The sequence below is a fragment of the Monodelphis domestica genome, chromosome 5 (genome assembly GCF_027887165.1).
Source record: "Monodelphis domestica isolate mMonDom1 chromosome 5, mMonDom1.pri, whole genome shotgun sequence".
NCBI classification, from domain to species: Eukaryota; Metazoa; Chordata; class Mammalia; order Didelphimorphia; family Didelphidae; genus Monodelphis; species Monodelphis domestica.
In genome coordinates this window covers 104,494,970-104,520,284 of record NC_077231.1, presented here as the reverse complement: position 1 = coordinate 104,520,284, position 25,315 = coordinate 104,494,970, and the positions used below count along the sequence as shown (strand labels likewise).

The 25,315-nt window shown below is 45.6% G+C and overlaps 2 protein-coding genes across 2 annotated transcripts in view; both read left to right on the top strand.

The window, feature by feature from the left end:
* Positions 1-1,227, top strand: part of MUC19 (mucin 19, oligomeric) — an 82,671-nt gene extending 81,444 nt beyond the window's left edge. Inside the window, exon 30 of the mRNA XM_056798999.1 lies at positions 465-1,227. Coding sequence (XP_056654977.1) covers positions 465-574 — 110 coding nt within the window. The 3' untranslated portion in view covers positions 575-1,227. The remainder of the gene's footprint in view (positions 1-464) is intronic.
* Positions 1,228-11,531: 10,304 nt separating this feature from the next.
* On the top strand, positions 11,532-15,680 carry LOC103102606 (uncharacterized). The gene is made up of 9 exons (XM_056800643.1): positions 11,532-11,726; positions 11,865-11,912; positions 12,478-12,531; positions 12,772-12,873; positions 13,031-13,081; positions 13,799-13,852; positions 14,112-14,213; positions 14,374-14,421; positions 15,157-15,680. The coding sequence occupies exons 1-9, from the start codon at positions 11,603-11,605 to the stop codon at positions 15,678-15,680; spliced, it is 1,107 nt and encodes a 368-aa protein (XP_056656621.1). The 5' UTR covers positions 11,532-11,602.
* The last annotated feature ends 9,635 nt before the right edge of the window (positions 15,681-25,315 follow it).

Below are 25,315 nucleotides of genomic sequence, written 5' to 3'. Positions count from 1 at the left end.
ATTAAAAAGTGGACATGCATATGATTTACAATATAATTCTGCTGTCTCTTTGCCACTACTATATATACTACTTCCCCAAATAATTTTCCTCTCTAGCACCATTACTTTCTATTTGATAGTTAGCACATCAGTCATTGCTGAGATGATTCCCACTAATTAGAATTCACCTACTTATCTAGCTCTGGAAGCCAAGATACAAAATCTGTGAGTCTGACTATCAGACTCTCTGAGATGTAAGTGGGAAACAGTGTAGAAGGAGACCTCAAAGGCATCATTTCAAGAATGATGTGCTTCTATATGATCAAACTGTTTAGGTGACATCTTCAGTACCTTCATGCTACTTCTTATTTATTTTTTCCCAAGTTAGAAAATGCTGTCTCTTAAAAAGTAGAAATGACATGGCAGAATCAGGTCTGTGGTGTTTTTTTTTATTGCTTTTAATTGGTATCTTCTGGCTATTACAGAAACAACTATGTCTCCAGTTTCGACAAGTTCAGGTAAATGTTTCATATATTTATTTCCAAGTACTTTTCAGTTTCCTGTTATATATGCTTTTCACAAGAAAAACTCATGACTAGTGATTTGGGTCATTCAACATAAGAAAAGAATTAAGTAAAAATGAACAGGAAATGGGAAAGATAATAAAGGATCATTCATTTTACACATTTAAAATATACCTACCTTCCATATTCAAGATTTCTAGTTTAGTTACTATTAGAATTCAGAATTCTAGTTTAGAAATGTGAACCCTAGTGGAATGAGACAAAGAAATGAATTAGTTTCCATGTAAAAACATTCTTTTTTTTTTTTAGCCCTTACCTCCCATTTTAGAATCAATACTGTGTATTGGTTTCAAGGCAGAAGAGTGGTAAGGACTAGGCAATGGGGGTCAAGAGACTTGCCCAGGGTTACACAACTAGGAAGTGGCTATAGCCAGATTTGAATCTAGAAGCTCCCATCTCTAAGCCTGGTTCTCAATCCACTGAACCACTTGACTGCACCCCATGTAAAAACATTCTTGTACCCTTTGATAGAATGGAAACAAAAGTAATTGATTTGCATTTCCCCCTAAACATTTTGGGCAGATTTTTAGTTCATAAGATCATTATAATTATGCCCTTTCATACATAATCACCTTCAACTTAGTTGGGCAGAATGTAGTTTTAAATTTGAATAAGCTCATATTTAAATCATAGGCATTAATAGTTCATAAGCAAATAAGATTTTTAGAATTTTGCTTTATTTAACAGGGTACATTATTTTATTTACTATTGATTTCTGTTATAAGGAATGTGAAATAATAAATAGGAATATGAATTAGAAAATGTGAATTTTAGTCCAAATTCTACTTTTAGCCAATTCAAATAAAAAATGTTCTTATAAAGTTTTAGTGAGAATAAATTAAAAGGGTAATTTGAAATTTTCAGAATACTTTGAATTAAAAACTGAATATAATAATGAATATGATAGTGATGTAATACAAAGATTTCTGAATTTGAAATTAGAAAATATGAGCTCATATTGTTACCTTGATGATAATTGGTTATGAGATCTTGAGCAACATCCTTCGCCTTTCTGGACTGGAGTTTATTCCTCATTTATGAAATGAAGGTGTTGGATTTGTAAACTCTTAACTTTATAATCCATTATATTATTAGTAAAGATTTCAATTAAAAGCATGTTGAGCAGTCTAATTAAAGCTCATATTTTTTCAATATACTGAGATTTGAAAACAAGTGAATAATTTTCATGCTTGGTTATGTAATTTTAAGTATTGAAAGCTATAAAATATATATCTTTTAAAGTATGGTCATCTGAATATTAAGTGTCCCAGGTAGAACTTTTCAGTTTGCCTTTCAAAAGGGCAGAGACCATGTCTAGATACTTATTACAAATATTTCTGGATTATATTTTGTATTCATGGCAGGATGTCTTCAAGTAATCCCTTTCCACAAATATTCACTTTCCTAAATATCCTTCACTAGAGGAAATAGCACATCATTGACTACCAAATCGAGTAAAACTGATATGAAGAGAAATACTTTATAGCCTGCCTATCCAGATAAGCTGAGTCAACCAAAATTTGGAGGAATATTTACTAATATGGTTTACTGTTACTTTTATTCACTAAGTAAATTCTAACAGAAAAGAAAGAAAACCTCTCACAACTAAGACTACAAATGAAGTAGTCTCACTTATTTAGAAATTTTTCTGTGCTTTAGAAATCTGTATCTCTAATCCCAATGTTGAGAAAATCATTATTCTAGGAATGGCTATATTCTCAGAACATAATAATTTTCTATTAATTAACATTAAGGTTGTCCATTTATTAATCTGGCACCTAGCATAATGCTGTTTACATTACTGTAAAAAATGGTTGGTCAAATAGATAGGCATTATGCCATAGGGGAAAGAATATTGAACTTGGGATCAATGAAATTCTGTTTTCAAATCCTGCTTTAAGCATTTACCTACTATGTGACCCTGGGCAAATTGCTCAACTTCTATCACCCTTTCTTTTATTCTCTCATCTGCAAAATAAAGATAACAATACCTATAGTACTTTAATTTTTAATATAACTATGAGGATCAAATGTCATTATTTGTTTTCCTTTTTGAAAAAAAATTATATACTTAGTAATCATCATGAAAAACAAAAAAAAACATTTAAATAAAAAATGCAAAAAATAAATTTTGTGCAAAACCACAAACTCCACATTGTTTACAATTTCTTTAAAAATATACGTTTAAGAATATAAATATCCTCTGCTTTTGAGTTTCTTTTGGATTTGTTTTACTTGAATATTTTTTCTCTTGATTTTGTGGCTATTATTTTCTTTAATGTGATCATAGTATATATTATTCTTTTCCCCTTTTTCCTATTTTCATCTCTTCATGTATTTCCTTTATTTTCTTTATATTTACAATAGTAATCATTTCTAATAACATGATAAAATCATGATATTCAAATATCACAATCCATTCAGCCATTTCCCTCAATCATTGTATCTGTTTTTTTTTCAATTATTTTGTCATTACAAACAAAGCTTCCATTAATATTTTTATACATACATAGCTTTTTAAACCACTCAGTAATGCCCATAAGGCCTAGTCCTAGTGATGTGACCCCTAAATTAATAAACATGAATAATTTTACAGCTCTTAATATATATTTCAATATATCTTGTTTTCCAAAGAGCAATTCATAGCTGCTCTAGTAATTTAACATTAAGCTTATTTCTCCATGTTCTTATCAACATTTAATTTGATCAACTTAACCAGGCTGATTTTCAGAAAACATACATTACCAGGACCATTGGTCCTTAGGCAGCAGGCACAATTTGTTGCCAGGAAAATAACACTTTCCAAAACCAAGTCTTTCCAGCTTGGTCTACCCCGTGGAATTTGTTCCTATACCAGAACCTCTCAGGAATGCTGGATTATGTCCATAATATGATGAGTATTAAAGTAATATTTTTGAATACTTGTTATGCTCCCTAAAATACTATTGTTCCACAAGAAACCATGTTTGTTTTATGTATATGCTCAGGCTTAGTTCTACTGCTAGCCTCAAGCAGATATGGGGAGGGAGGTCTAATGCATGCCCTGCATTCAAGGAGACTCATAGTAAATAATAGGGTACAGGATGATTCATTCTGCCAAAGGATTCAGTACTAAGCTACACCATTGTGTTAAAATGTATATAAAAGAACAAATGGAATTTTTTTATAACTCCTAATAATCACTTTAATTTCATCTTCATTGGTGGTATAGTCACCATTTTCATCTTTTATGCTATTGATTTTTAATCATTAACCAAAAGTTTATCAATTTGTTTATTTTTCATAAAACCATCTCCTAGACTTATTTATTAGTTCAATGGTTTACTTACATTCAATTTTATTGATTTCATCTTTAAATTTTAGTATTTCTAATTTGGTATTTAGTTGGGAATTCTTATCTTGTTCTTTTTCTAGTGTCTTAAGTTGAATTCCCAATTCATTAATCTTTCCTTATTCTATTTTATTATTATACACATTTAGAGACATGAATTTTCCACTAACTACTGCTTTTGCTTCTCTGCCACAGGTTTTGGTATGTTGTCTCATTATTATCATTCTCTTTAATAAGATTATTTATTTTTTCAATACTATGTTCTTTAACCCAGTCATTCTTTAAGATTAAGTTTCAAATTTTTGTTTCCATGTTTTCTCAGTATATACAATTTTATTATGTTATGGTCTGAAAACAATGCATTTAATATTTCCACTTTTCTTTAATATTCCTACTGTTTTGTGCCCTGATATGTGGTCAGTTTTTGTAAAGGTGCCATGTACTACATAGAAGAAGCATACTTCCTTCTATTCCCATCCAGGTCTCTCCAGATGTCTATCATTTAACTTGTCTAAAATTCTGTTCATCTCCTTAACTTCTTTGTTACTTTTTCATTAGATATCTAATTCTGAGAGGGAAAAGTCCCCCACTATTATCTGGTTACCCATTTCCATCTGTAATTCATTTAGTATTTCCTTTAAAAATCTGGATGCTAAAACACTTAGTACACACAGGGCTAAGTACCCCCTTAACATAATATAGTTACCCTGTTTATTCCTTCCTATTATATCCATTTTAGCCTCAACTCTATCAGAAATCATGACTGCTAGCCCTCTCTTCTCTGTACCAGCTAAGGCATAGTATATTCTGCTCCAGTCCTTCACCTCCACTTTATGTGTGTCTCTCCTTTTCAAAGAATTTCTTGTAAACAATACATTATCAGGTCATTTCCCATCCTTTTTTGCAAGGCCAGTATCAGGCACATCTCTCATACCTGGAAATACCAGTAAAGGTAATACAGCAAAAGTGCCACCATATTTCCAGGCATCCAGATATTCAGTAGGCTAAGTGCTATCCTTCACTCTTACACTCAAGCACCCCATATACAATCTGTTGATTTTATTTTCATAGCATCTTTAGTATATGCCCCTGTCTCTCCTTTAACATTGACAGCATTCTGGTGTAGACTCTCATCACTTCATGATTGGGCTATTATAATAGCCTTTTGGGTGGTTTCCAATACTACATATCCTCCCCACTCTAATCAGTTCTCCACTCAACTGTCAAAATGATTTTCCTAAAGTGCAAATCTGACTATGCCAACCTTCTACTCTCTAAACTCAAGTAGTTCCCTAACACATGAAGGATCAAATATAAAATCTTCTGGCATTCAAAGACTTTAAATATTGGTCCCAACTCTACCCCATCCCCATATCTTTCCAGACTTCTTATACCTTACACTCTTTTTCCCCTGACATACTCTACAGTCTAGTGACATTGACATCCTTGATGCTTAACAAGCAAGACACTTCCAACCTGGGGCATTTTTGTGGCTTGTCCCCTATGCCTGGAATTCTCTCCTACCTCATCAATGCCTCCTACCTTCTCTGGCAACTTTCAAGTCCTACCCAAAATTATACCTGCTAAAGGAAACCTTTCCTACTCTATCAAAATTTTAGTACCTTTTCTCAGATTCTATTCTATTTATTGTATATGTTAACTTTTTTTGAATGTAGTTATTAACATGCAGTTGCCCCCATTAAACTGTGCTCTCTTTGTGAGAAGAAACTCTCTGTTGACTTTCTTTATATCCCCAGTCTTTAATGATATAAAGGTTCTTATTAGATGTTTGTTGATGGAGTGACCAACATGAGGTTGAACCTCATGGAGTCCTGCATGTACATACATTCAGACCTATCCACTTAAATACATTCATATACATAAAGGTATATACCTATTATTTTAGGTATGTGATTATGTACTTATGGTCATTCAGTCACTTCTGATTCCATATGACCCCATAAACCATGCTATCCATGAGGTTTTCTTGGCAAAGATAGCAGTGCTTTGCCATTTCCTTCTCCAAAAAATGTATTAAGGCAAATAGAGGTTACCCAGAGTCATGCTATTGGGTATCCAAGGTTGGATTTAAACTCCTGAAGATAAGTCTTCCTGATTATAAGCCCACTATATCACCTAACTGCTGCCACAAAATGCTTACTCTACCATTTTCCAGTTGTCCTCTATTACTCATTCACTACAATTGTTTTCTGAAAAGCAATCACACCCATAGGAGCCAGTAGGACAAACACAACAGAAAACATCATCTTGACAAAATCAATAGCATTCAGTGGCAGCTCAGATGGATTCATTCAAGGTAATTTTAAAAGGAAGATCAGACACCTGCCTATCCCTCAATATCTCCTTATTATCTTTTGATGCTTTCTGAAGAACCAGAAACATGAAGAGCTACAGATTCTCACTTTGATCATGATTTATAAGTAATCTGATAATTCTTAGATTATTTCTCATGGATCTATTTTCCAGATCAATTGTTTTTTCAATGAGATGTTTCATATTTTCTTCCAATTTTTCATTCTTCTAATTCAGTTTCATTGTTTCTTGATGTCTCATGAAGGCTTTGTTCTGGGGGAGGGGGAGGGTACTCTCTTAAACTTTAATTTTTCCTTGCTGCTATCTTTAGCTCTAGTTCTGGGTTTCTGCAAGTTTCCGTTCTTCTAAGGTGGTTGGCCTATGGGTGGAGAGATCTGGAAGCTATCTCCTATTGCTGATTCAACCTCCTATAGGAACTGTTGATGGCTTGCAGGGCTCAGAGTACTGTGAACTTGCTTGCCCTGGGGCTTGGGACTTTAGCACATGCTTAAACAGGACTCTGAGTCTCCCCTTGGGCTAGCACCAGACAGGCAGGGTCTAGGGTTTGGGTCTTCACTGCTGGCTTGAGCAATAGCTCAGAGCCTCACTCTGGGCTTAGACCACACTGGTGCACTCTGGATTGCCCTTATGGAGGCCTCATTTAAGGCTTAAATGGGCCTGTAACTGTGGACTTAGGGCCTCCCTATAGGCTTGTGGCAGGACTTGTGACTTCAAAGAGTAGGCATTGGGTGCTGTACTGTTGTCTTAGGCAGGGTCCTGGTATCTAAAATTTGGCTTATGCCCAGGTTCAGAACTTGGAGCAGCAGGTGGGAGATGGGCAGCTTGCACTCCTCTGTGCCCAGTTTTACTTCTAGCTCCCTTCTCAATCCAGTGAAACAGACCATCTCTGCCTACCTTTAAAGTTGTTTTCTGCAGGAGAGTTACTTCACTTCATTCTCTTGTTAGTTCTGTGACTCCAATAATCGTATTGAGGCATTATTTTAATATTAGTCTAAGAGCATTCCCAAAGCAATTCCAGCTTTCTATACTGCTACTCTGCCATCTTGGCTCTGACCATCAAGGATTCCCTCTTTGGCCCAATTTAACAACATATTACATTCTTTCCTTTTTTGTCCTGCATACCACCCCTCTCAGGAGCTAGTAGTTATGGACTAGGACCAGTTTTTGCCCATAAACATGCTGGGCCCCCTCACTACCCTTGTCCTTGTCACTAAATGCCTAGCCCTAAGAAGCAATGTGCCAGTATCTCTGAACTACAATCATCTTTTTAAATGTGCATTCTTTCCCCTCTTCCTTACAAAGAAGCCTTGAAATGAGACCTTCCTCTGATTCATGTCAGTAAGGATTGGTTGTGGTCTGCTCATGGGGAAAGGGACATAACTATTTTACATCAATTACCTGGAAATTTGTAAGATGACTGGAACAGAATCAGGAAGAGCCTAGTCCCTGAGAAATTCTAATTCAGGGAAAGTTCAGCAATCTGAGGTTGACTTTTCCTCTCCCTCCTCTACTTCTACCTCACATTCTTTCCTACTTTCCAGAACATTCTCCCTCTCCCATGCTCCCTCTTCCCAGCCCCAGAAGCAGGCCTCTCTCCTTCCTTTTCTCTCTCATTTTCTATGGCATGAATATGACTATACATCCAGACATTCAAGAAATCCTATGTCTCTTGGGATTGTCCATATTGGATCTTACCAGCACAGTTTTCCCACACCTCTGTCCCATTGTTTTTATAAGCACCAGGGGGCCAGTGTCAAAAACAACTGTCATTCTTGAAAATCCCAGCAAGGTAATGCATCCAGCATAACACCTTGGTGCAACTCATTGAATTGTATAGATCTAAACATATTCATGCTAATATATGTTTGTATATACATACAGAAGTATATATGTAAGTATCTACATAAATAAGTTCTCCCCCAGCATTTTTTCAGGGCCCTCTACAATTCCTTTACCATCTGTTTTGCTCATTTCCTGTTTCCCCAAAAGGAGCCACATCCACAGGAACTAGTAGTATAAGCAGAGCTGAAACCAGCACTATGAGAAGATCAGCAACAGTGAGCACTGGCCCCAGTGGAACTACTCAAGGTTAATTACAAATCAGAGACTTATGAGAAGGGTTTCCAGTTCAGATTCTGATAATTTACAAAACCGTAAGCATGTGAAGAGTTACATAGTTCCTTCTCTGCTTCAATTAAACAGTCCAAATTACATTAGGGCCTTTTTTCTGTTCCTATAAGAACCAAGCAGCCAAATTACCAAAAACCAGGAAAGTGAGTATTAGAAGTCCTTCTTTTGGCTGGACACCAAATTCCCAAGCCCAGTGGAAAAAACTTCTTCCCCAGGTTTAGAGATGCAATGAGTTTTTGAAAGAATAAAAAATCAGGATTCTTCCTCTACTCCTTGAAAAGAACCCCAAGGAGCGACCTTTACTGCTTTCTGGTAAATGAGGATTAACCTGGGTCTGTTTCAAACAATTGGGACATTGTCATTTCCTGTCTTTATCTTATCCTTTTCAGGTATGAGACAGACAGAAAGTAGTAGGATAAATCTTGTAAGAAATTCTAATGTAATACAGCTACCCACATGGTCCTGAATCCTCTTCCTCTCATTATTCCTACAATTTTTCTTCCTTGTTCTTTCGTTGTCTCCCACTTTCTAGAAAAATATCCCGCTCACCCTCTCAGGCTCCCTGTGCCCGTCACTTGAATTAAGACTCTCCAAATATCTCTATATATGATTTTCTTTTTTAAAAAAACAGCAACAGCACCATAAAGAATAACAAGTATTGCTGCACACATATAGGCACATAACATACCATTTTTCGGGGAATTGCCCCCATTGGAAATTACAAACACAGCCTTACTCATCAAACCTGAGACCCACTTTTTCCTAGTTACAACTTGACCACAATCAAATACAAATTTCATTTCTTAAAATCAAAGCAACATTAATTCTGTAAGAATTTGTTCAGTATTCTCGAAATTGCTTTGACTACTAAGATGTTACAATGCAGCAACTGGTAGAGTCATACAACTTTACCAAAACCAAAGGACAGGAAACAAAGTTGCACACAGGCAAATGTATATAGCTACAATATACACTCCTTCTTCTATCAGTTTTAGTACATCAATTTTTATATTTCAACCCCTATTTCCTAATCTTTCAATGTTCCATTTCTCATCTTCAAAGAAGCAACCATATACACAGGAGCTGGGGGGAAAAACACAGCTGACACTCCCATAATAGGAATATCAGCAACAGTCAACAATGGCTTCAGTAGAACCATTCAAGGTTAGTAGGATGTCCTAGGGATCTTCTCGGACCATTGGTGTCTACTATTGAAATTCTAGTTCATCATTTAGCCTTCAGGACAATGAGAGTTATAGGCACCCATTTTTCTTCTAATTTGCTAATACACATTTTGTAACATCCATTTTTGCTGCCATCAGGTGCTACTGAACAAGAAGCAGAAAGACAAATCACACAAAGCAATGAAAATGAATAAATGAAACTCATTTTTTCACTGACCAGCCCACAAAATTTCTAGGCTCAAAGAATAACATATCTGCCCAAGTTATACAATCAGAAAGAGCTTTAAGAAAATATGTATACTTTCTGTCCATCTTACCAAGAAATCATAGGATAAGAATATCATTTCGTTCCAGGACAATGAAGTTAGGATTGGCTAAGTTTCTGACAAAAGGAACATTTTGTTTACTTATTCTTTCACCTTCATGTTTAAAGGCATAGCTGGCTCCCTGCCATGCAAGATACCCAACAATTTTTCCCGGCCACCTCTTTCCCCACTCATTTTCCCCATCCAATGGGCCTTACCTAAACACTGGGTTCCCCACTTGGCCATTTCCCAGGACCAGTCACATCCACAGGAGCCAGTGGGACAGGCAGAGCTGAAACCAGCACAAAGGGGAGATCGCCAGCTGTGAGCAGTAGCTCCAGTGGAGCCAGCCAAGGTCAGTTGCCTTGGGGGACTCTTCTACCACCTGCATGACCCTCCTGCACACTCCACTTCTTGCTCATGGCTGGCCCACTGAGAGACACTCCCAATTGCCACTGGCTTCCAACTTCTCCGGCCATGGGCCATTCATTCTCGCCTCTCTTTCTTCCTATCAGGTGCTACTCCCCAAGCAACAGGCAGCACCATCAGCCGAAGCAGCGAAGGTAAGAGGCACCATTCTCCTTTGCCCTGCCACCCTGCCCCATGCCAAGGGCACACTCACTGCCCTAGCTTTCCACCAGTCCCAAAATAAAAAAAAAAAAAGCAACCAACCAACAAACAAGGAGCAGACGGGGAAGTCAAAGCTTGGCAACACAGCCTCCATAGGGGTCCAGGCCCCCCATTATGGCCATCAGGCCTCTCCCAGTATGGGAGCCACTTTCATTTCCACATCTACTTCAAGATCTTTGAAGAATGGAAGGCAAAAGAATCATGTTGGCTTGATCTAAGGCTAGCATATCCCATGAGAAATCATAGTCAAGTCACTCAATGCCTTCCTTCAACCTTTTCCGATTCCAGATTATATCACTCACACACATTCTCCTTCTCTAGCTCCCATCTTCTCTCTCTGTCAGTGTCTGTCTCTGTCTCCATCATCATCTCTATATCTGTTTCTTTCTCAATTGGTCTCTGAATCTGCCTCTGTCTATCTGACTAGGTCTCTTTCTCTCTCTCTCTCTCTCTCTCTATCTCTCTCTCTCTCTCTATCTCTCAGTCTCTCTCTATCTCTGTCTCTCTGTCTCTTTCTCTATCTGTCTCTGTCTCGGTCTGTCTCTGTCTGTCTGTCTGTCTGTCTGTCTGTCTGTCTCTCTCTCTCTCTCTCTTTCTCTATCCCCTAATAGAACAAAATCAGAGTATCCCTCGGGGAGCCCCCATACACACTCCTTAAAACAAGGGTCTCCTTTTGCACATTCCCATTTTCTTACATGAGATATCATGGAATCACAAAGCCTTAACCAATACACAAAAACTGGGCCCATACAGACATCCCAAAAGAGAGACAGTTTGGCATAATATACCCAACAAAATCACATTTCTTTACAAAGAGCACATGTCTATGAAGTTCTCATGGACTAATGTTCCCCAGTGTGTACAAAGGACAATTGTGGGAATCCAAGGCAAGGGAATTGGGCATGCATTTGACTGCATCTCCTCACTGGAGATACCTCCCAGTCAACTCACTCAGGCTGCTGCCAGGGTACTCTGGACAGCACCCCACACAACCAGCTATTCATACCCTTAGACACCTAAGGGCAGTCATTCAGGGGAGACAAGCTGGGTATACACCCTTCACCCCAACGAGTTCCTTCAGCCACCTGGTCCTCTCCAGTGTTCCCCAATGAAACCTCTACTTTCATGACCTTTCTTGTTTCCTCAAAAGCACTCCATTCCACAGGAACCAGTGGGCATAACTCAGCTCAAACCACCACCAAAGGAAGATCCACAGCCATTGGTGCCAGCTTCACGAGAGCCACTCAAGGTTAGTTAAGACATCTCATGTGCACTTCTTAGCTCTCACTCACCCCTTTTCAGCCTCTTGTCCCAAACCACAGGGACAGCTTGTCCCTGGCAATAGCACAAGCCTTTCTGCACCTCAACCCCTCTTTACTCCCAACAGGAGATACCCAACAAGGACCAGAGACCACAGTCACCAGGAGCAGGGAAGGTGAGGACAACCTTGCCCTTTTTCTTGGACATGCCACCCCATTCTCAGCCCCAAGAACACACACCATTGCCTCTGAACTAGACAGCCAATGCACTCCACTTATGCTTCAGTGGCTTCCGAGGGAATGGAACCCTACATTGTGACCTTCTTGTCCAACCCTTGGCTTACTGAGATTTCTCACCCTTTCTCTGGACCTCATAAGTTCCCAAGAGCATACAGTGAGGCTGACTCCCTCTCCACCCTGATGCCTGATGGTGCTTTGCCTGGCTATAATTTCCTCATCCTCCAACCTCTTACTCCTTCCTCAGCCTGACTGGAAGGGATGAAATTCATGGCATTCTCCCTCTCACACAGGGCTGCCTGCCTATTCCCCAAATCAACGTCTTTTCCTTGATGTATTTCTCCATTCTAAAGAGAAACACACTTGAACAATCAAAAAACAAGCATACAAGATGGCTCCTGAAAGCCATGCTTACATGAAATACATCCAATAGTTTGATCCATTGGCCCGAACTGAGATTCCGAGTACAGACAAAATATTTGACTAATAGTGTAATATTTTCAGGTTCCACAGGATGGTCCTCACCTAAAAATGACATCACGGAAAATACAAATGAAGGTAATAATGTGAGAAATAAACCAGGAGCATAAATTGGGGGAGCCCATAGTAGAAGATCAAAATAATACAACTTACATGGAGAACAATCACCTACAAACCTATATGTCTAAAGAACCAGTCACATAAAAGAGAAACCCTTCAGAGATACTTACATGCTTCTCATTGTTCTTAAGATAAAATAAAACATAGCAATGCATATCAATAATATAAATATATGATATTTTTTCAATTCTATTAAAGATGCCATTATATTTACAAGAGCAACAGGCAAAATAATCACTGAAATGACAACGATAGAGAGATTATCACCACAAATCACAACCTCAAATAAAGAAAATCAAGGTGAGTGGCAGAAAAAACAGCTGCTGGCTCCTGCACTTCTTCCAGGGAATGCTCCAATCCTTGAGAGAGACCAGTGGACTAGAAGAACTACTGGCTGCCCACTTTCTACAATTCTCACCAAACATTTTTCCTCATCACAATTCCTTGCTGCCAACAGGTGCGACCACCCGCCAAAGAGAAGACAGCCTCCTCAACTGGAGCACTCAAGGTGAGTCCCAAGTGGACACTTGATCCAGGCCAGCTGACCCCATTCTCAGGCTTTGGGGGGCCTTTTGGCACTCTGACAAGGCACATCCACAAATCTCTTGGCCATACTGCCATTGCTGACTTCCAGGACACTTTTCCTGCTCCTCCTGCACCTCCTACTCCTTCTGCACCTCCTCCTATTCCTCCTCCTCCTCCTCATCTTACCTTTGGCTTCCCCTGGACTTCGTAGCTTGTCCCTCAAAGTGCTCCCTCACTCGCTCTTGGGCACACCTCCAGCCTTTGCATCCTTTCCCTTTTTGCTCTTTCCTCCCCAGCTTCTTGCTCACTCTCCCTACCTTCAAGGCTTCAGCTTCATCTCACTAGCCCTACCCAACTGCCAATGTCCACCACCTACAACAAGTCTCCACTTTTTCCCACCTTCCCTTGGCTTTCAGGAGAAAATCTTATGCCCTCACACACACAAACACACACACACACACACACACACACACACACACACACACACACACACAAACCCAGACAAGGGCACATGCAAATATGTGCACAGGCACAGCACACCCATATACACATATACTGGCACACCCACAGAGATGCACATGGCCCCATTAGGAGACCCTGGCACTCAAGCCCAGCCCTCCACTTTGTCTTGGCACTCATTGGCCCTCAGAAGGATACCCTGAGCTGCATTCCCACGTGACCCCTGTCCCCATTTCTGCAGGGCCCAGTGGAACCTCCTCGGCTGCCAATGGCATTTCCGGAAATCCCAACCAAGGTAATTCTGGAGCCAAGAGCTTACACCACTACTTCTCCGGGCCCTCCTCAGGGTCACCCTTGTCAACCCATTGCTCCAAACAAAGTGCTCCAAACACACAGGCACGCTCTGTAGGCACCTGCATCTTTGCAGGAAAGGCTAGAGCTCCCTGCCATGCAAGATACCCAACAATTTTCCCCAGCCACCTTTTCCCCCACTCATTTTGCCCATCCAATGGGCCTTACCTAAACACTGGGTTCCCCACTTGGCCATTTCCCAGGACAAGTCACATCCACAGGAGCCAGTGGGACAGGCAGAGCTGAAACCAGCACAAAGGGGAGATCGCCAGCTGTGAGCAGTAGCTCCAGTGGAGCCAGCCAAGGTCAGTTGCCTTGGGGGACTCTTCCACCACCTGCATGACACTCCTGCACACTCCACTTCTTGCTCATGGCAGGCCCACTGAGAGACACTCCCAATTGCCACTGGCTTCCAACTTCTCCGGCCATGGGCCATTCATTCTCGCCTCTCTTTCTTCCTATCAGGTGCTACTCCCCAAGCAACAGGCAGCACCATCAGCCGAAGCAGCGAAGGTAAGAGGCACCATTCTCCTTTGCCCTGCCACCCTGCCCCGTGCCAAGGGCACACTCACTGCCTTAGCTTTCCACCAGTCCCAAAATGAAAAAAAAGCAACCAACCAACAAACAAGGAGCAGACGGGGAAGTCAAAGCTTGACAACACAGCCTCCATAGGGGTCCAGGCCCCCCATTATGGCCATCGGGCCTCTGCCACTAAGGGAGCCCCTTGCATTTGCCCTTCTATCTCGCGACCATGGAACGTCAGAAGGAAAAAGAATCATGTGGCCTCCATCTTTGGAAAGAGTCTCCCATGAGAAAACCTAGCCCAGGGCATTCAATACCTTCCTACAACTGCTTCCTATTCCAAACTGAATTCCTCAAACATTTTTTCTCCACCTCCCCCACTCTGTCCTCTGGCACTCTCTGTCTGCACCTCCATCTCTTTCGGAATTCATCTGTCTCTCTCTCTGGGTCTCTCTCTCTGGGTCCCTCTCTTTATCTCTCTCTCTGTCTCTCTCTCTGTCTCTCTTTATCTCTCTCTCTGTCTCTCTCTCTCTGTCTCTCTTTATCTCTCTGTCTCTGTCTCTCTCTATCTATCTATCTATCTATCTATCTATCTATCTATCTATCTATCTATCTATGTATCTATCTCTTTCTCTCTCTGTCTCTCACTGTCTCTCTCTGTCTCTCTCTCTCTCCCCGGCTCTCTGATTGTCTGTCTGTCAGTATCTCTCTGTCTGTCTTCCCTAGCGGAGCAGCAACTCAGTGTCCCTCTGGGAGTCCCCGGTGCTCATTCCAACAACCAAAGCTCTACCTTTACACTTTCCCCTTTTCTCAAAAGAGAGACTTCATGGTGGCCACACAGGCTTAACCAGACACTCCCCTGGGGCCGTGGCATCCCAATGCACAACTGCTTTGGCATATCATTGACCCTGAGCGAGATGGCCCACAACATTACCTGGTGTTACCAGTTCCCTGTGATGCCACGATTTCAGGCCCTCCATGTCCCCATCTGCTGTCAAGGACAAGAATGGGAATCCAAGGCCAGGGAAGCACATGTGCACTGGACAGGCCGGCCCTCTCCTCATTGGAGATACCTCCCAGTCAACTCACTCAGGCTGCTGCCAGGGTCCTCTGGACTGCACCCCACACAACCAACTATTCTTCCCCTTACACACCTAAGGGCAGTCATTCTGGGGAGCCAAACTGGGCACACACCCTTCACCCCAACGAGCTCCTTCAGCCACTTGGCCCTCTCCAGTGTTTGCCAATGAATCCTCTCCTTTCACGACTTTTCTTGTTTCCTCAAAAGCACTCCGTTCCACAGGAGCCAGTGGGCTCAACTCAGCTCAAACCACCACCCAGGGAAGATCCACAGCCATTGGTGCCAGCTCCAGGGGAGCCACTCAAGGTTAGTTAGAGAGCTTCTCTGTGCTTCTTAGCTCTCTCTCGCCCCTTTTCCACCTCTTGTGTCTCTGGCAATTGCACAATTGCCATTCTGCACCTCAACCTCTCTTTGCTCCCAACAGGAGATACCCAACAAGGAGCAGAGACCACAGTCACCAGGAGCAGAGAAGGTGAGGACGACCTTGCCCCATTTCTTGGCCATGCCACCCCATTCTCAGCCCCAAGGCCACACACCTTTACCCTGACCTGGACACTCAATGCACACCATTTTGGCCTCTTCTTTCATGAGCTTCCCAGGGCACGTCACCCTACATTATGGCCTTCTTCTCCTACCCTTGGCTTCCTGGGATTTCTCACCCTTTCTCTGGACCTGATCCGCTTCCTGTGAGCACACAGTGAGCCTGACTCGCTCTCCACACTGCTGCCTGGCCCTCTTTGGCCTGCCTCTCTCTTCTGCTTCCTCCCTCTGTCTTTCTGGGAGGGATGAAGTTCATGGCCCTCTCACTCTCACAAGCCTTCCAAGCTATGCCCCAAATCATAGTCTCTACCTTGATATACCTCTCCTTTCTCATGAGCAACACCATGGAAAAATCACATACACACTTCACATAGCCACAGGCACAGGTGTACATGCCCCCCCAACACACACACACACACACTCACGTGCAACGTGGGCTCTGAATGCCATGACGGCAAGCCAGACATCCATTGTTCTTGGCATTGACCTTGATGGAGATTCCCAGAATAGCGTTCCCCTGTGACCCAACTCCCCAATTTTGCAGACTCTTCTGGAAGGTCCTCGGCTACAAATGGCATTTCTACATTGGCAAGCCAAGGTCACTCTGGGAGCATTGGGCCAGAAGCCTGGCTCTGGGGGTCCCCTCTCAGCAGGTCCACCTTTCTTGCCCTTGGTCCCACCCTATCGCCTGCACGGCTTCCTGCTTAGACACCAGGGCCAATGCAGGCACAGGACTTGGCAGATGCACACGTTTCCCTTAGTCGGACACCTCCCGCCCAATTGGCCAATCCATCCCCTTTGCCTCAACATCTCATTTCGGGCTCCTGCTTTCTCAGAAACCATCAGCACCACAGGAGCCAGCGGCACAAAGGGCGCTGAAATCACCCCCAAGGGAAGACCCACCACTGCACAAGGCACCAACTCCAATGGGGCCAGTCAAGGTGAGTGGAGGAACAAAGACCTGCTGGCTCTTGCACTTCTTCCAGGGGATGCTCCAATCCTTGACAGAGTCCAGTGGCCTAGCAGAGCTGCTGGCTGCCCACTTTCTACAATTCTCACCAAACTTTCTTCCTCATCGCAATTCCTTGCTGCCCACAGGTGCGACCACCCACCAAGGAGCAGACAGCCTCCTCAACGGGAGCACTCAAGGTGAGTCCCAAGTGAACACTTGACCCTGGCCAGCTCACCCCATTCTCAGGCTTTGGGGGCCCCTTTGGCACTCTGACAAGGCACATCCACAAATCTCTTGCCCATGCTGCCTTTGATGACTTCCAGAACATTTTTCCTGCTCCTCCTGCACCTCCTCCTGCACCTCCTCCTTCACATCCTCCTCCTCTTCCTCCTCCTTCTCCTCCTCGTCCTCATCCTACTTTTGGCTTCCCCTGGACTTCTTAGCTTGTCCCTCAAGCTGCTCCCTCACTCGCTCTTGGGCACACCTCCAGCCTTTGCATCCTTTCCCTTTTTGTTCTTTCCTCCCCAGCTTCATGCTCACTCTCCCTAACTTCAAGGCTTCAGCTTCCTCTCACAGGCCCTTCCCAACTACCAATGTCCACCACCAACAACAAGTCTCCACGTTTTCCCACCTTCCCTTGGCTTTCAGGAGAAAATCTTATGCCCTCACACATACACACACACACACACACACACACACACACACACACAAACCCAGACAAGGGCACATGCAAATATGTGCACAGGCACACCCATATACACATATACTGGCACACCCACAGAGATGCACATGGCCCCATTAGGAGACCCTGGCACTCAAGCCCAGCCCTCCACTTTGTCTTGGCACTCATTGGCCCTCAGAAGGATACCCTGAGCTGCATGCCCACGTGACCCCTCTCCCCATTTCTGCAGGGACCAGTGGAACCTCCTCGGCTGCCAATGGCATTTCCGGAAATCCCAACCAAGGTAATTCTGGAGCCAAGAGCTTACACCACTACTTCTCCGGGCCCTCCTCAGGGTCACCCTTGTCAACCCATTGCTCCAAACAAAGTGCTCCAAACACACAGGCACGCTCCGTAGGCACCTGCATCATTGCAGGCAAGGCTAGAGCTCCCTGCCATGCAAGATACCCAACAATTTTCCCCAGCCAACTTTTCTTCCACTCATTTTGCCCATCCAATGGGCCTTACCTATACACTGGGTTCCCCACTTGGCCATTTCCCAGGACCAGTCACATCCACAGGAGCCAGTGGGACAGGCAGAACTGAAACCAGCACAAAGGGGAGATCGCCAGCTGTGAGCAGTAGCTCCAGTGGAGCCAGCCAAGGTCAGTTGCCTTGGGGGACTCTTCTACCACCTGCATGACCCTCCTGCACACTCCACTTCTTGCTCATGGCTGGCCCACTGAGAGACACTCCCAATTGCCACTGGCTTCCAACTTCTCCGGCCATGGGCCATTCATTCTCGCCTCTCTTTCTTCCTATCAGGTGCTACTCCCCAAGCAACAGGCAGCACCATCAGCCGAAGCAGCGAAGGTAAGAGGCACCATTCTCCTTTGCCCTGCCACCCTGCCCCATACCAAGGGCACACTCACTGCCCTAGCTTTCCACCAGTCCCAAAATGAAAAAAGAGCAACCAACCAACAAACAAGGAGCAGACGGGGAAGTAAAAGCTTGGCAACACAGCCTCCATAGGGGTCCAGGCCCCCCATTATGGCCATCGGGCCTCTGCCACTAAGGGAACCCCTTGCCTTTGCCCTTCTATCTCGCGACCATGGAACATCAGAAGGAAAAAGAATCATGTGGCCTCCATCTTTGGACAGTCTCCCATGAGAAAGCCTAGCCCAGGGCATTCAATACCTTCCTACAACTGCTTCCTATTCCAAACTGAATCCCTCTCACATTCTTTCTCCACCTCCCCCCCTCTGTCTCTCTGGCACTCTCTGTCTGCACCTCCATCTCTTTCGGAATTCATCTGTCTCTCTCTCTGGGTCTATCTCTCTGGGTCCCTCTCTTTATCTCTCTCTCTGTCTCTCTCTCTGTCTCTCTTTATCTCTCTCTCTATGTCTCTCTCTCTGTGTCTCTCTTTATCTCTCTGTCTGTCTCTCTCTATCTATCTATCTATCTATGAATCTATCTCTTTCTATCACTGTCTCTCACTGTCTCTCTCTGTCTCTCTCTCTCTCCCCGGCTCTCTGATTGTCTGTCTGTCAGTATCTCTCTGTCTGTCTCCCCTAGCGGAGCAGCAACTCAGTGTCCCTCTGGGAGTCCCCGATGCTCATGCCAACAACCAAAGCTCTACCTTTGCACTTTCCGCTTTTCTCACAAGAGAGACTTCATGGTGGCCACACAGGCTTAACCAGACACTCCCCTGGGGCCGTGGCATCCCAATGCACAACTGCTTTGACATATCATTGACCCTGAGCGAGATGGCCCACAACATTACCTGGTGTTACCAGTTCCCCGTGATGCCAACGATTTCAGGCCCTCCATGTCCCCATCTGCTGTCAAGGACAAGAGTGGGAATCCAAGGCCAGGGAAGCGCATGTGCACTGGACAGGCCGACCCTCTCCTCATTGGAGATACCTCCCAGGCAACTCACTCAGGCTGCTGCCAGGGTCCTCTGGACTGCACCCCACACAACCAACTATTCTTCCCCTTACACACCTAAGGGCAGTCATTCTGGGGAGCCAAACTGGGCACACACCCTTCACCCCAACGAGCTCCTTCAGCCACTTTGCCCTCTCCAGTGTTTGCCAATGAATCCTCTCCTTTCACGACCTTTCTTGTTTCCTCAAAAGCACTCCGTTCCACAGGAGCCAGTGGGCTCAACTCAGCTCAAACCACCACCCAGGGAAGATCCACAGCCATTGGTGCCAGCTCCAGGGGAGCCACTCAAGGTTAGTTAGAGAGCTTCTCTGTGCTTCTTAGCTCTCTCTCGCCCCTTTTCCACCTCTGGTGTCTCTGGCAATTGCACAATTGCCATTCTGCACCTCAACCTCTCTTTGCTCCCAACAGGAGATACCCAACAAGGAGCAGAGACCACAGTCACCAGGAGCAGAGAAGGTGAGGACGACCTTGCCCCTTTTCTTGGCCATGCCACCCCATTCTCAGCCCCAAGGACACACACCTTTGCCGCTGACCTGGACACTCAATACACACCATTTTGGCCTCTTCTTTCATGAGCTTCCCAGGGCACGTCACCCTACATTATGGCCTTCTTCTCCTACCCTTGGCTTCCTGGGATTTCTCACCCTTTCTCTGGACCTGATCCGCTTCCTGTGAGCACACAGTGAGCCTGACTAGCTCTCCACACTGCTGCCTGGCCCTCTTTGGCCTGCCTCTCTCTTCTGCTTCCTCCCTCTGCCGTTCTGGGAGGGATGAAGTTCATGGCCCTCTCTCTCTCACAAGCCTTCCAAGCTATGCCCCAAATCATAGTCTCTACCTTGATATACCTCTCCTTTCTCATGAGCAACACCATGGAAAAATCATATACACACTTCACATAGCCACAGGCACAGATGTACACCTACCCACACACACACACACACACACACACACACACACACACACACACACACACACACTCACGTGCAAGGTGGGCTCTGAATGCCATGACGGCAAGCCAGACATCCATTGTTCTTGGCATTGACCTTGATGGAGATTCCCAGAATAGCGTTCCCCTGTGACCCCACTCCCCAATTTTGCAGAATCTTCTGGAAGGTCCTCGGCTACAAATGGCATTTCTACATTGGCAAGCCAAGGTCACTCTGGGAGCATTGGGCCAGAAGCCTGGCTCTGGGGGTCCCCTCTCAGCAGGTCCACCTTTCTTGCCCTTGGTCCCACCCTATCACCTGCACAGCTTCCTGCTTAGACACCAGGGCCAATGCAGGCACTGGACTTGGCAGATGCACACGTTTCCCTTAGTCGGACACCTCCTGCCCAATTGGCCAATCCATCCCCTTTACCTCCACATCTCATTTCGGGCTCCTGCTTTCTCAGAAACCATCAGCACCACAGGAGCCAGCGGCACAAAGGGCGCTGAAATCACCCCCAAGGGAAGACCCACCACAGCACAAGGCACCAACTCCAATGGGGCCAGTCAAGGTGAGTGGAGGAACAAAGACCTGCTGGCTCCAGCACTTCTTCCGGGGGATGCTCCAATCCTTGACAGAGTCCAGTGGCCTAGCAGAGCTGCTGGCTGCCCACTTTCTACAATTCTCACCAAACTTTCTTCCTCATCGCAATTCCTTGCTGCCAACAGGTGCGACCACCCGCCAAGGAGCAGACAGCCTCCTCAACGGGAGCACTCAAGGTGAGTCCCAAGTGAACACTTGACCCTGGCCAGCTCACCCGATTCTCAGTCTTTGGGGGCCCCTTTGGCACTCTGACAAGGCACATCCACAAATCTCTTGCCCATGCTGCCTTTGATGAATTCCAGGACATTTTTCCTGCTCCTCCTGCACCTCCTCCTGCACCTCCTCCTCCTCCTCCTCCTCCTTCTCCTCCTCGTCCTCATCCTACTTTTGGCTTCCCCTGGACTTCTTAGCTTGTCCCTCAAGCTTCTCCCTCACTCGCTCTTGGGCACACCTCCAGCCTTTGCATCCTTTCCCTTTTTGCTCTTTCCTCCCCAGCTTCTTGCTCACTCTCCCTACCTTCAAGGCTTCAGCTTCCTCTCACTGGCCCTTCCCAACTACCAATGTCCACCACCAACAACAAGTCTCCACGTTTTCCCACCTTCCCTTGGCTTTCAGGAGAAAATCTTATGCCCTCACACATACACACACACACACACACACACACACACACACACACACACACACACACAAACCCAGACAAGGGCACATGCAAATATGTGCACAGGCACACCAATATACACATATAGTGGCACACCCACAGAGATGCACATGGCCCCATTAGGAGACCCTGGCACTCAAGCCCAGCCCTCCACTTTGTCTTGGCACTCATTGGCCCTCAGAAGAATACCCTGAGCTGCATTCCCACGTGACCCCTCTCCCCATTTCTGCAGGGCCCAGTGGAACCTCCTCAGCTGCCAATGGCATTTCCGGAAATCCCAACCAAGGTAATTCTGGAGCCAAGAGCTTACACCCCTACTTCTCCGGGCCCTCCTCAGGGTTACCCTTGTCAACCCATTGCTCCAAACAAAGTGCTCCAAACACACAGGCACACTCCGTAGGCACCTGCATCTTTGCAGGCAAGGTTAGAGCTCCCTGCCATGCAAGATACCCAACAATTTTCCCCAGCGACCTTTTCCCCCACTCATTTTGCCCATCCAATGGGCCTTACCTATACACTGGGTTCCCCACTTGGCCATTTCCCAGGACAAGTCACATCCACAGGAGCCAGTGGGACAGGCAGAGCGGAAACCAGCACAAAGGGGAGATCGCCAGCTGTGAGCAGTAGCTCCAGTGGAGCCAGCCAAGGTCAGTTGCCTTGGGGGACTCTTCTACCACCTGCATGACCCTCCTGCACACTCCACTTCTTGCTCATGGCTGGCCCACTGAGAGACACTCCCAATTGCCACTGGCTTCCAACTTCTCAGGCCATGGGCCATTCATTCTCGCCTCTCTTTCTTCCTATCAGGTGCTACTCCCCAAGCAACAGGCAGCACCATCAGCCGAAACAGCGAAGGTAAGAGGCACCATTCTCCTTTGCCCTGCCACCCTGCCCCATGCCAAGGGCACACTCACTACCCTAGCTTTGCACCAGTCCCAAAATGAGAAAAGAGCAACCAACCAACAAACAAGGAGCAGACGGGGAACTCAAAGCTTGGCAACACAGCCTCCATAGGGGTCCAGGCCCCCCATTATGGCCATCGGATCTCTGCCACTAAGGGAGCCCCTTGCCTTTGCCCTTCTATCTCGCGACCATGGAACTTCAGAAGGAAAAAGAATCATGTTGCCTCCATCTTTGGACAGAGTCTCCCATGAGAAAGCCTAGCCCAGGGCATTCAATACCTTCCTACAACTGCTTCCTATTCCAAACTGAATCCCTCTCACATTCTTTCTCCACCTCCCCCCCTCTGTCTCTCTGGCACTCTCTGTCTGCACCTCCATCTCTTTCAGAATTCATCTGTCTCTCTCTCTGGGTCTCTCTCTCTGGGTCCCTCTCTTTATCTCTCTCTCTGTCTCTCTCTCTGTCTCTCTTTATCTCTCTCTCTGTCTCTCTCTCTCTGTCTCTCTTTATCTCTCTGTCTCTGTCTCTATATATCTATCTATCTATCTCTCTCTCACTGTCTCTCACTGTCTCTCTCTGTCTCTCTCTCTCTCCCCGGCTCTCTGATTGTCTGTCTGTCAGTATCTCTCTGTCTGTCTCCCCTAGCGGAGCAGCAACTCAGTGTCCCTCTGGGACTCCCCGGTGCTCATGCCAACAACCAAAGCTCTACCTTTCCTCTTTCCGCTTTTCTCACAAGAGAGACTTCATGGTGGCCACACAGGCTTAACCAGACACTCCCCTGGGACCGTGGCATCCCAATGCACAACTGCTTTGGCATATCATTGACCCTGAGCGAGATAGCCCACAACATTACCTGGTGTTACCAGTTCCCCGTGATGCCACGATTTCAGGCCCTCCATGTCCCCATCTGCTGTCAAGGACAAGAGTGGGAATCCAAGGCCAGGGAAGCGCATGTGCACTGGACAGGCCACCCCTCTACTCATTGGAGATACCTCCCAGTCAACTCACTCAGGCTGCTGCCAGGGTCCTCTGGACTGCACCCCACACAACCAACTATTCATCCCCTTATACACCTAAGGGCAGTCATTCTGGGGAGCCAAACTGGGCACACACCCTTCACCCCAAGGACCCTTCAGCCACTTGGCCCTCTCCAGTGTTTGCCAATGAATCCTCTCCTTTCACGACCTTTCTTGTTTCCTCAAAAGCACTCCGTTCCACAGGAGCCAGTGGGCTCAACTCAGCTCAAACCACCACCCAGGGAAGATCCACAGCCATTGGTGCCAGCTCCAGGGGAGCCACTCAAGGTTAGTTAGAGAGCTTCTCTGTGCTTCTTAGCTCTCTCTCGCCCCTTTTCCACCTCTGGTGTCTCTGGCAATTGCACAATTGCCATTCTGCACCTCAACCTCTCTTTGCTCCCAACAGGAGACACCCAACAAGGAGCAGAGACCACAGTCACCAGGAGCAGAGAAGGTGAGGACGACCTTGCCCCTTTTCTTGGCCATGCCACCCCATTCTCAGCCCCAAGGACACACACCTTTGCCCTGACCTGGACACTCAATGCACACCATTTTGGCCTCTTCTTTCATGAGCTTCCCAGGGCACGTCACCCTACATTATGGCCTTCTTCTCCTACCCTTGGCTTTCTGGGATTTCTCACCCGTTCTCTGGACCTGATTAACTTCTGTGAGCACACAGTGAGCCTGACTCGCTCTCCACACTGCTGCCTGGCCCTCTTTGGCCTGCCTCTCTCTTCTGCTTCCTCCCTCTGCCGTTCTGGGAGGGATGAAGTTCATGGCCCTCTCTCTCTCACAAGCCCTCCTAGCTATGCCCCAAATCATAGTCTCTACCTTGATATACCTCTCCTTTCTCATGAGCAACACCATGGAAAAATCACATACACACTTCACATAGCCACAGGCACAGGTGTACACGCACCGACACACACACACACACACACACACACACACACACACACACACACACACACTCACGTGCAAGGTGGGCTCTGAATGCCATGACGGCAAGCCAGATATCCATTGTCTTGGCATTGACCTTGATGGAGATTCCCAGAATAGCATTCCCCTGTGACCCCACTCCCCAATTTTGCAGACTCTTCTGGAAGGTCCTCGGCTACAAATGGCATTTCTACATTGGCAAGCCAAGGTCACTCTGGGAGCATTGGGCCAGAAGCCTGGCTCTGGGGGTCCCCTCTCAGCAGGTCCACCTTTCTTGCCCTTGGTCCCACCCTATCGCCAGCACGGCTTCCTGCTTAGACACCAGGGCCAATGCAAGCACAGGACTTGGCAGATGCACACGTTTCCCATAGTCGGACACCTCCCGCCCAATTGGCCAATCCATCCCTTTTGCCTCAACATCTCATTTCGGACTCCTGCTTTCTCAGAAACCATCAGCACCACAGGAGCCAGCGGCACAAAGGGCGCTGAAATCACCCCCAAGGGAAGACCCACCACAGCACAAGGCACCAACTCCAATGGGGCCAGTCAAGGTGAGTGGAGTACATCTGAGGAACAAAGACCTGCTGGCTCCTGCACTTCTTCCAGGGGATGCTCCAATCCTTGACAGAGTCCAGTGGCCTAGCAGAGCTGCTGGCTGCCCA

Excerpts from the sequence above, each read along its gene's own strand:
- LOC103102606 (XM_056800643.1), top strand. The coding sequence starts at position 11,603 with ATGACCTTTCTTGTTTCCTCAAAAGCACTCCATTCCACAGGAACCAGT. Across the intron at positions 12,532-12,771 it reads CACGGAAAATACAAATGAAG|ATGCCATTATATTTACAAGA; the intron begins GTAATAATGTGA and ends ATTCTATTAAAG. Across the intron at positions 14,214-14,373 it reads CTCCAGTGGAGCCAGCCAAG|GTGCTACTCCCCAAGCAACA; the intron begins GTCAGTTGCCTT and ends TCTTCCTATCAG.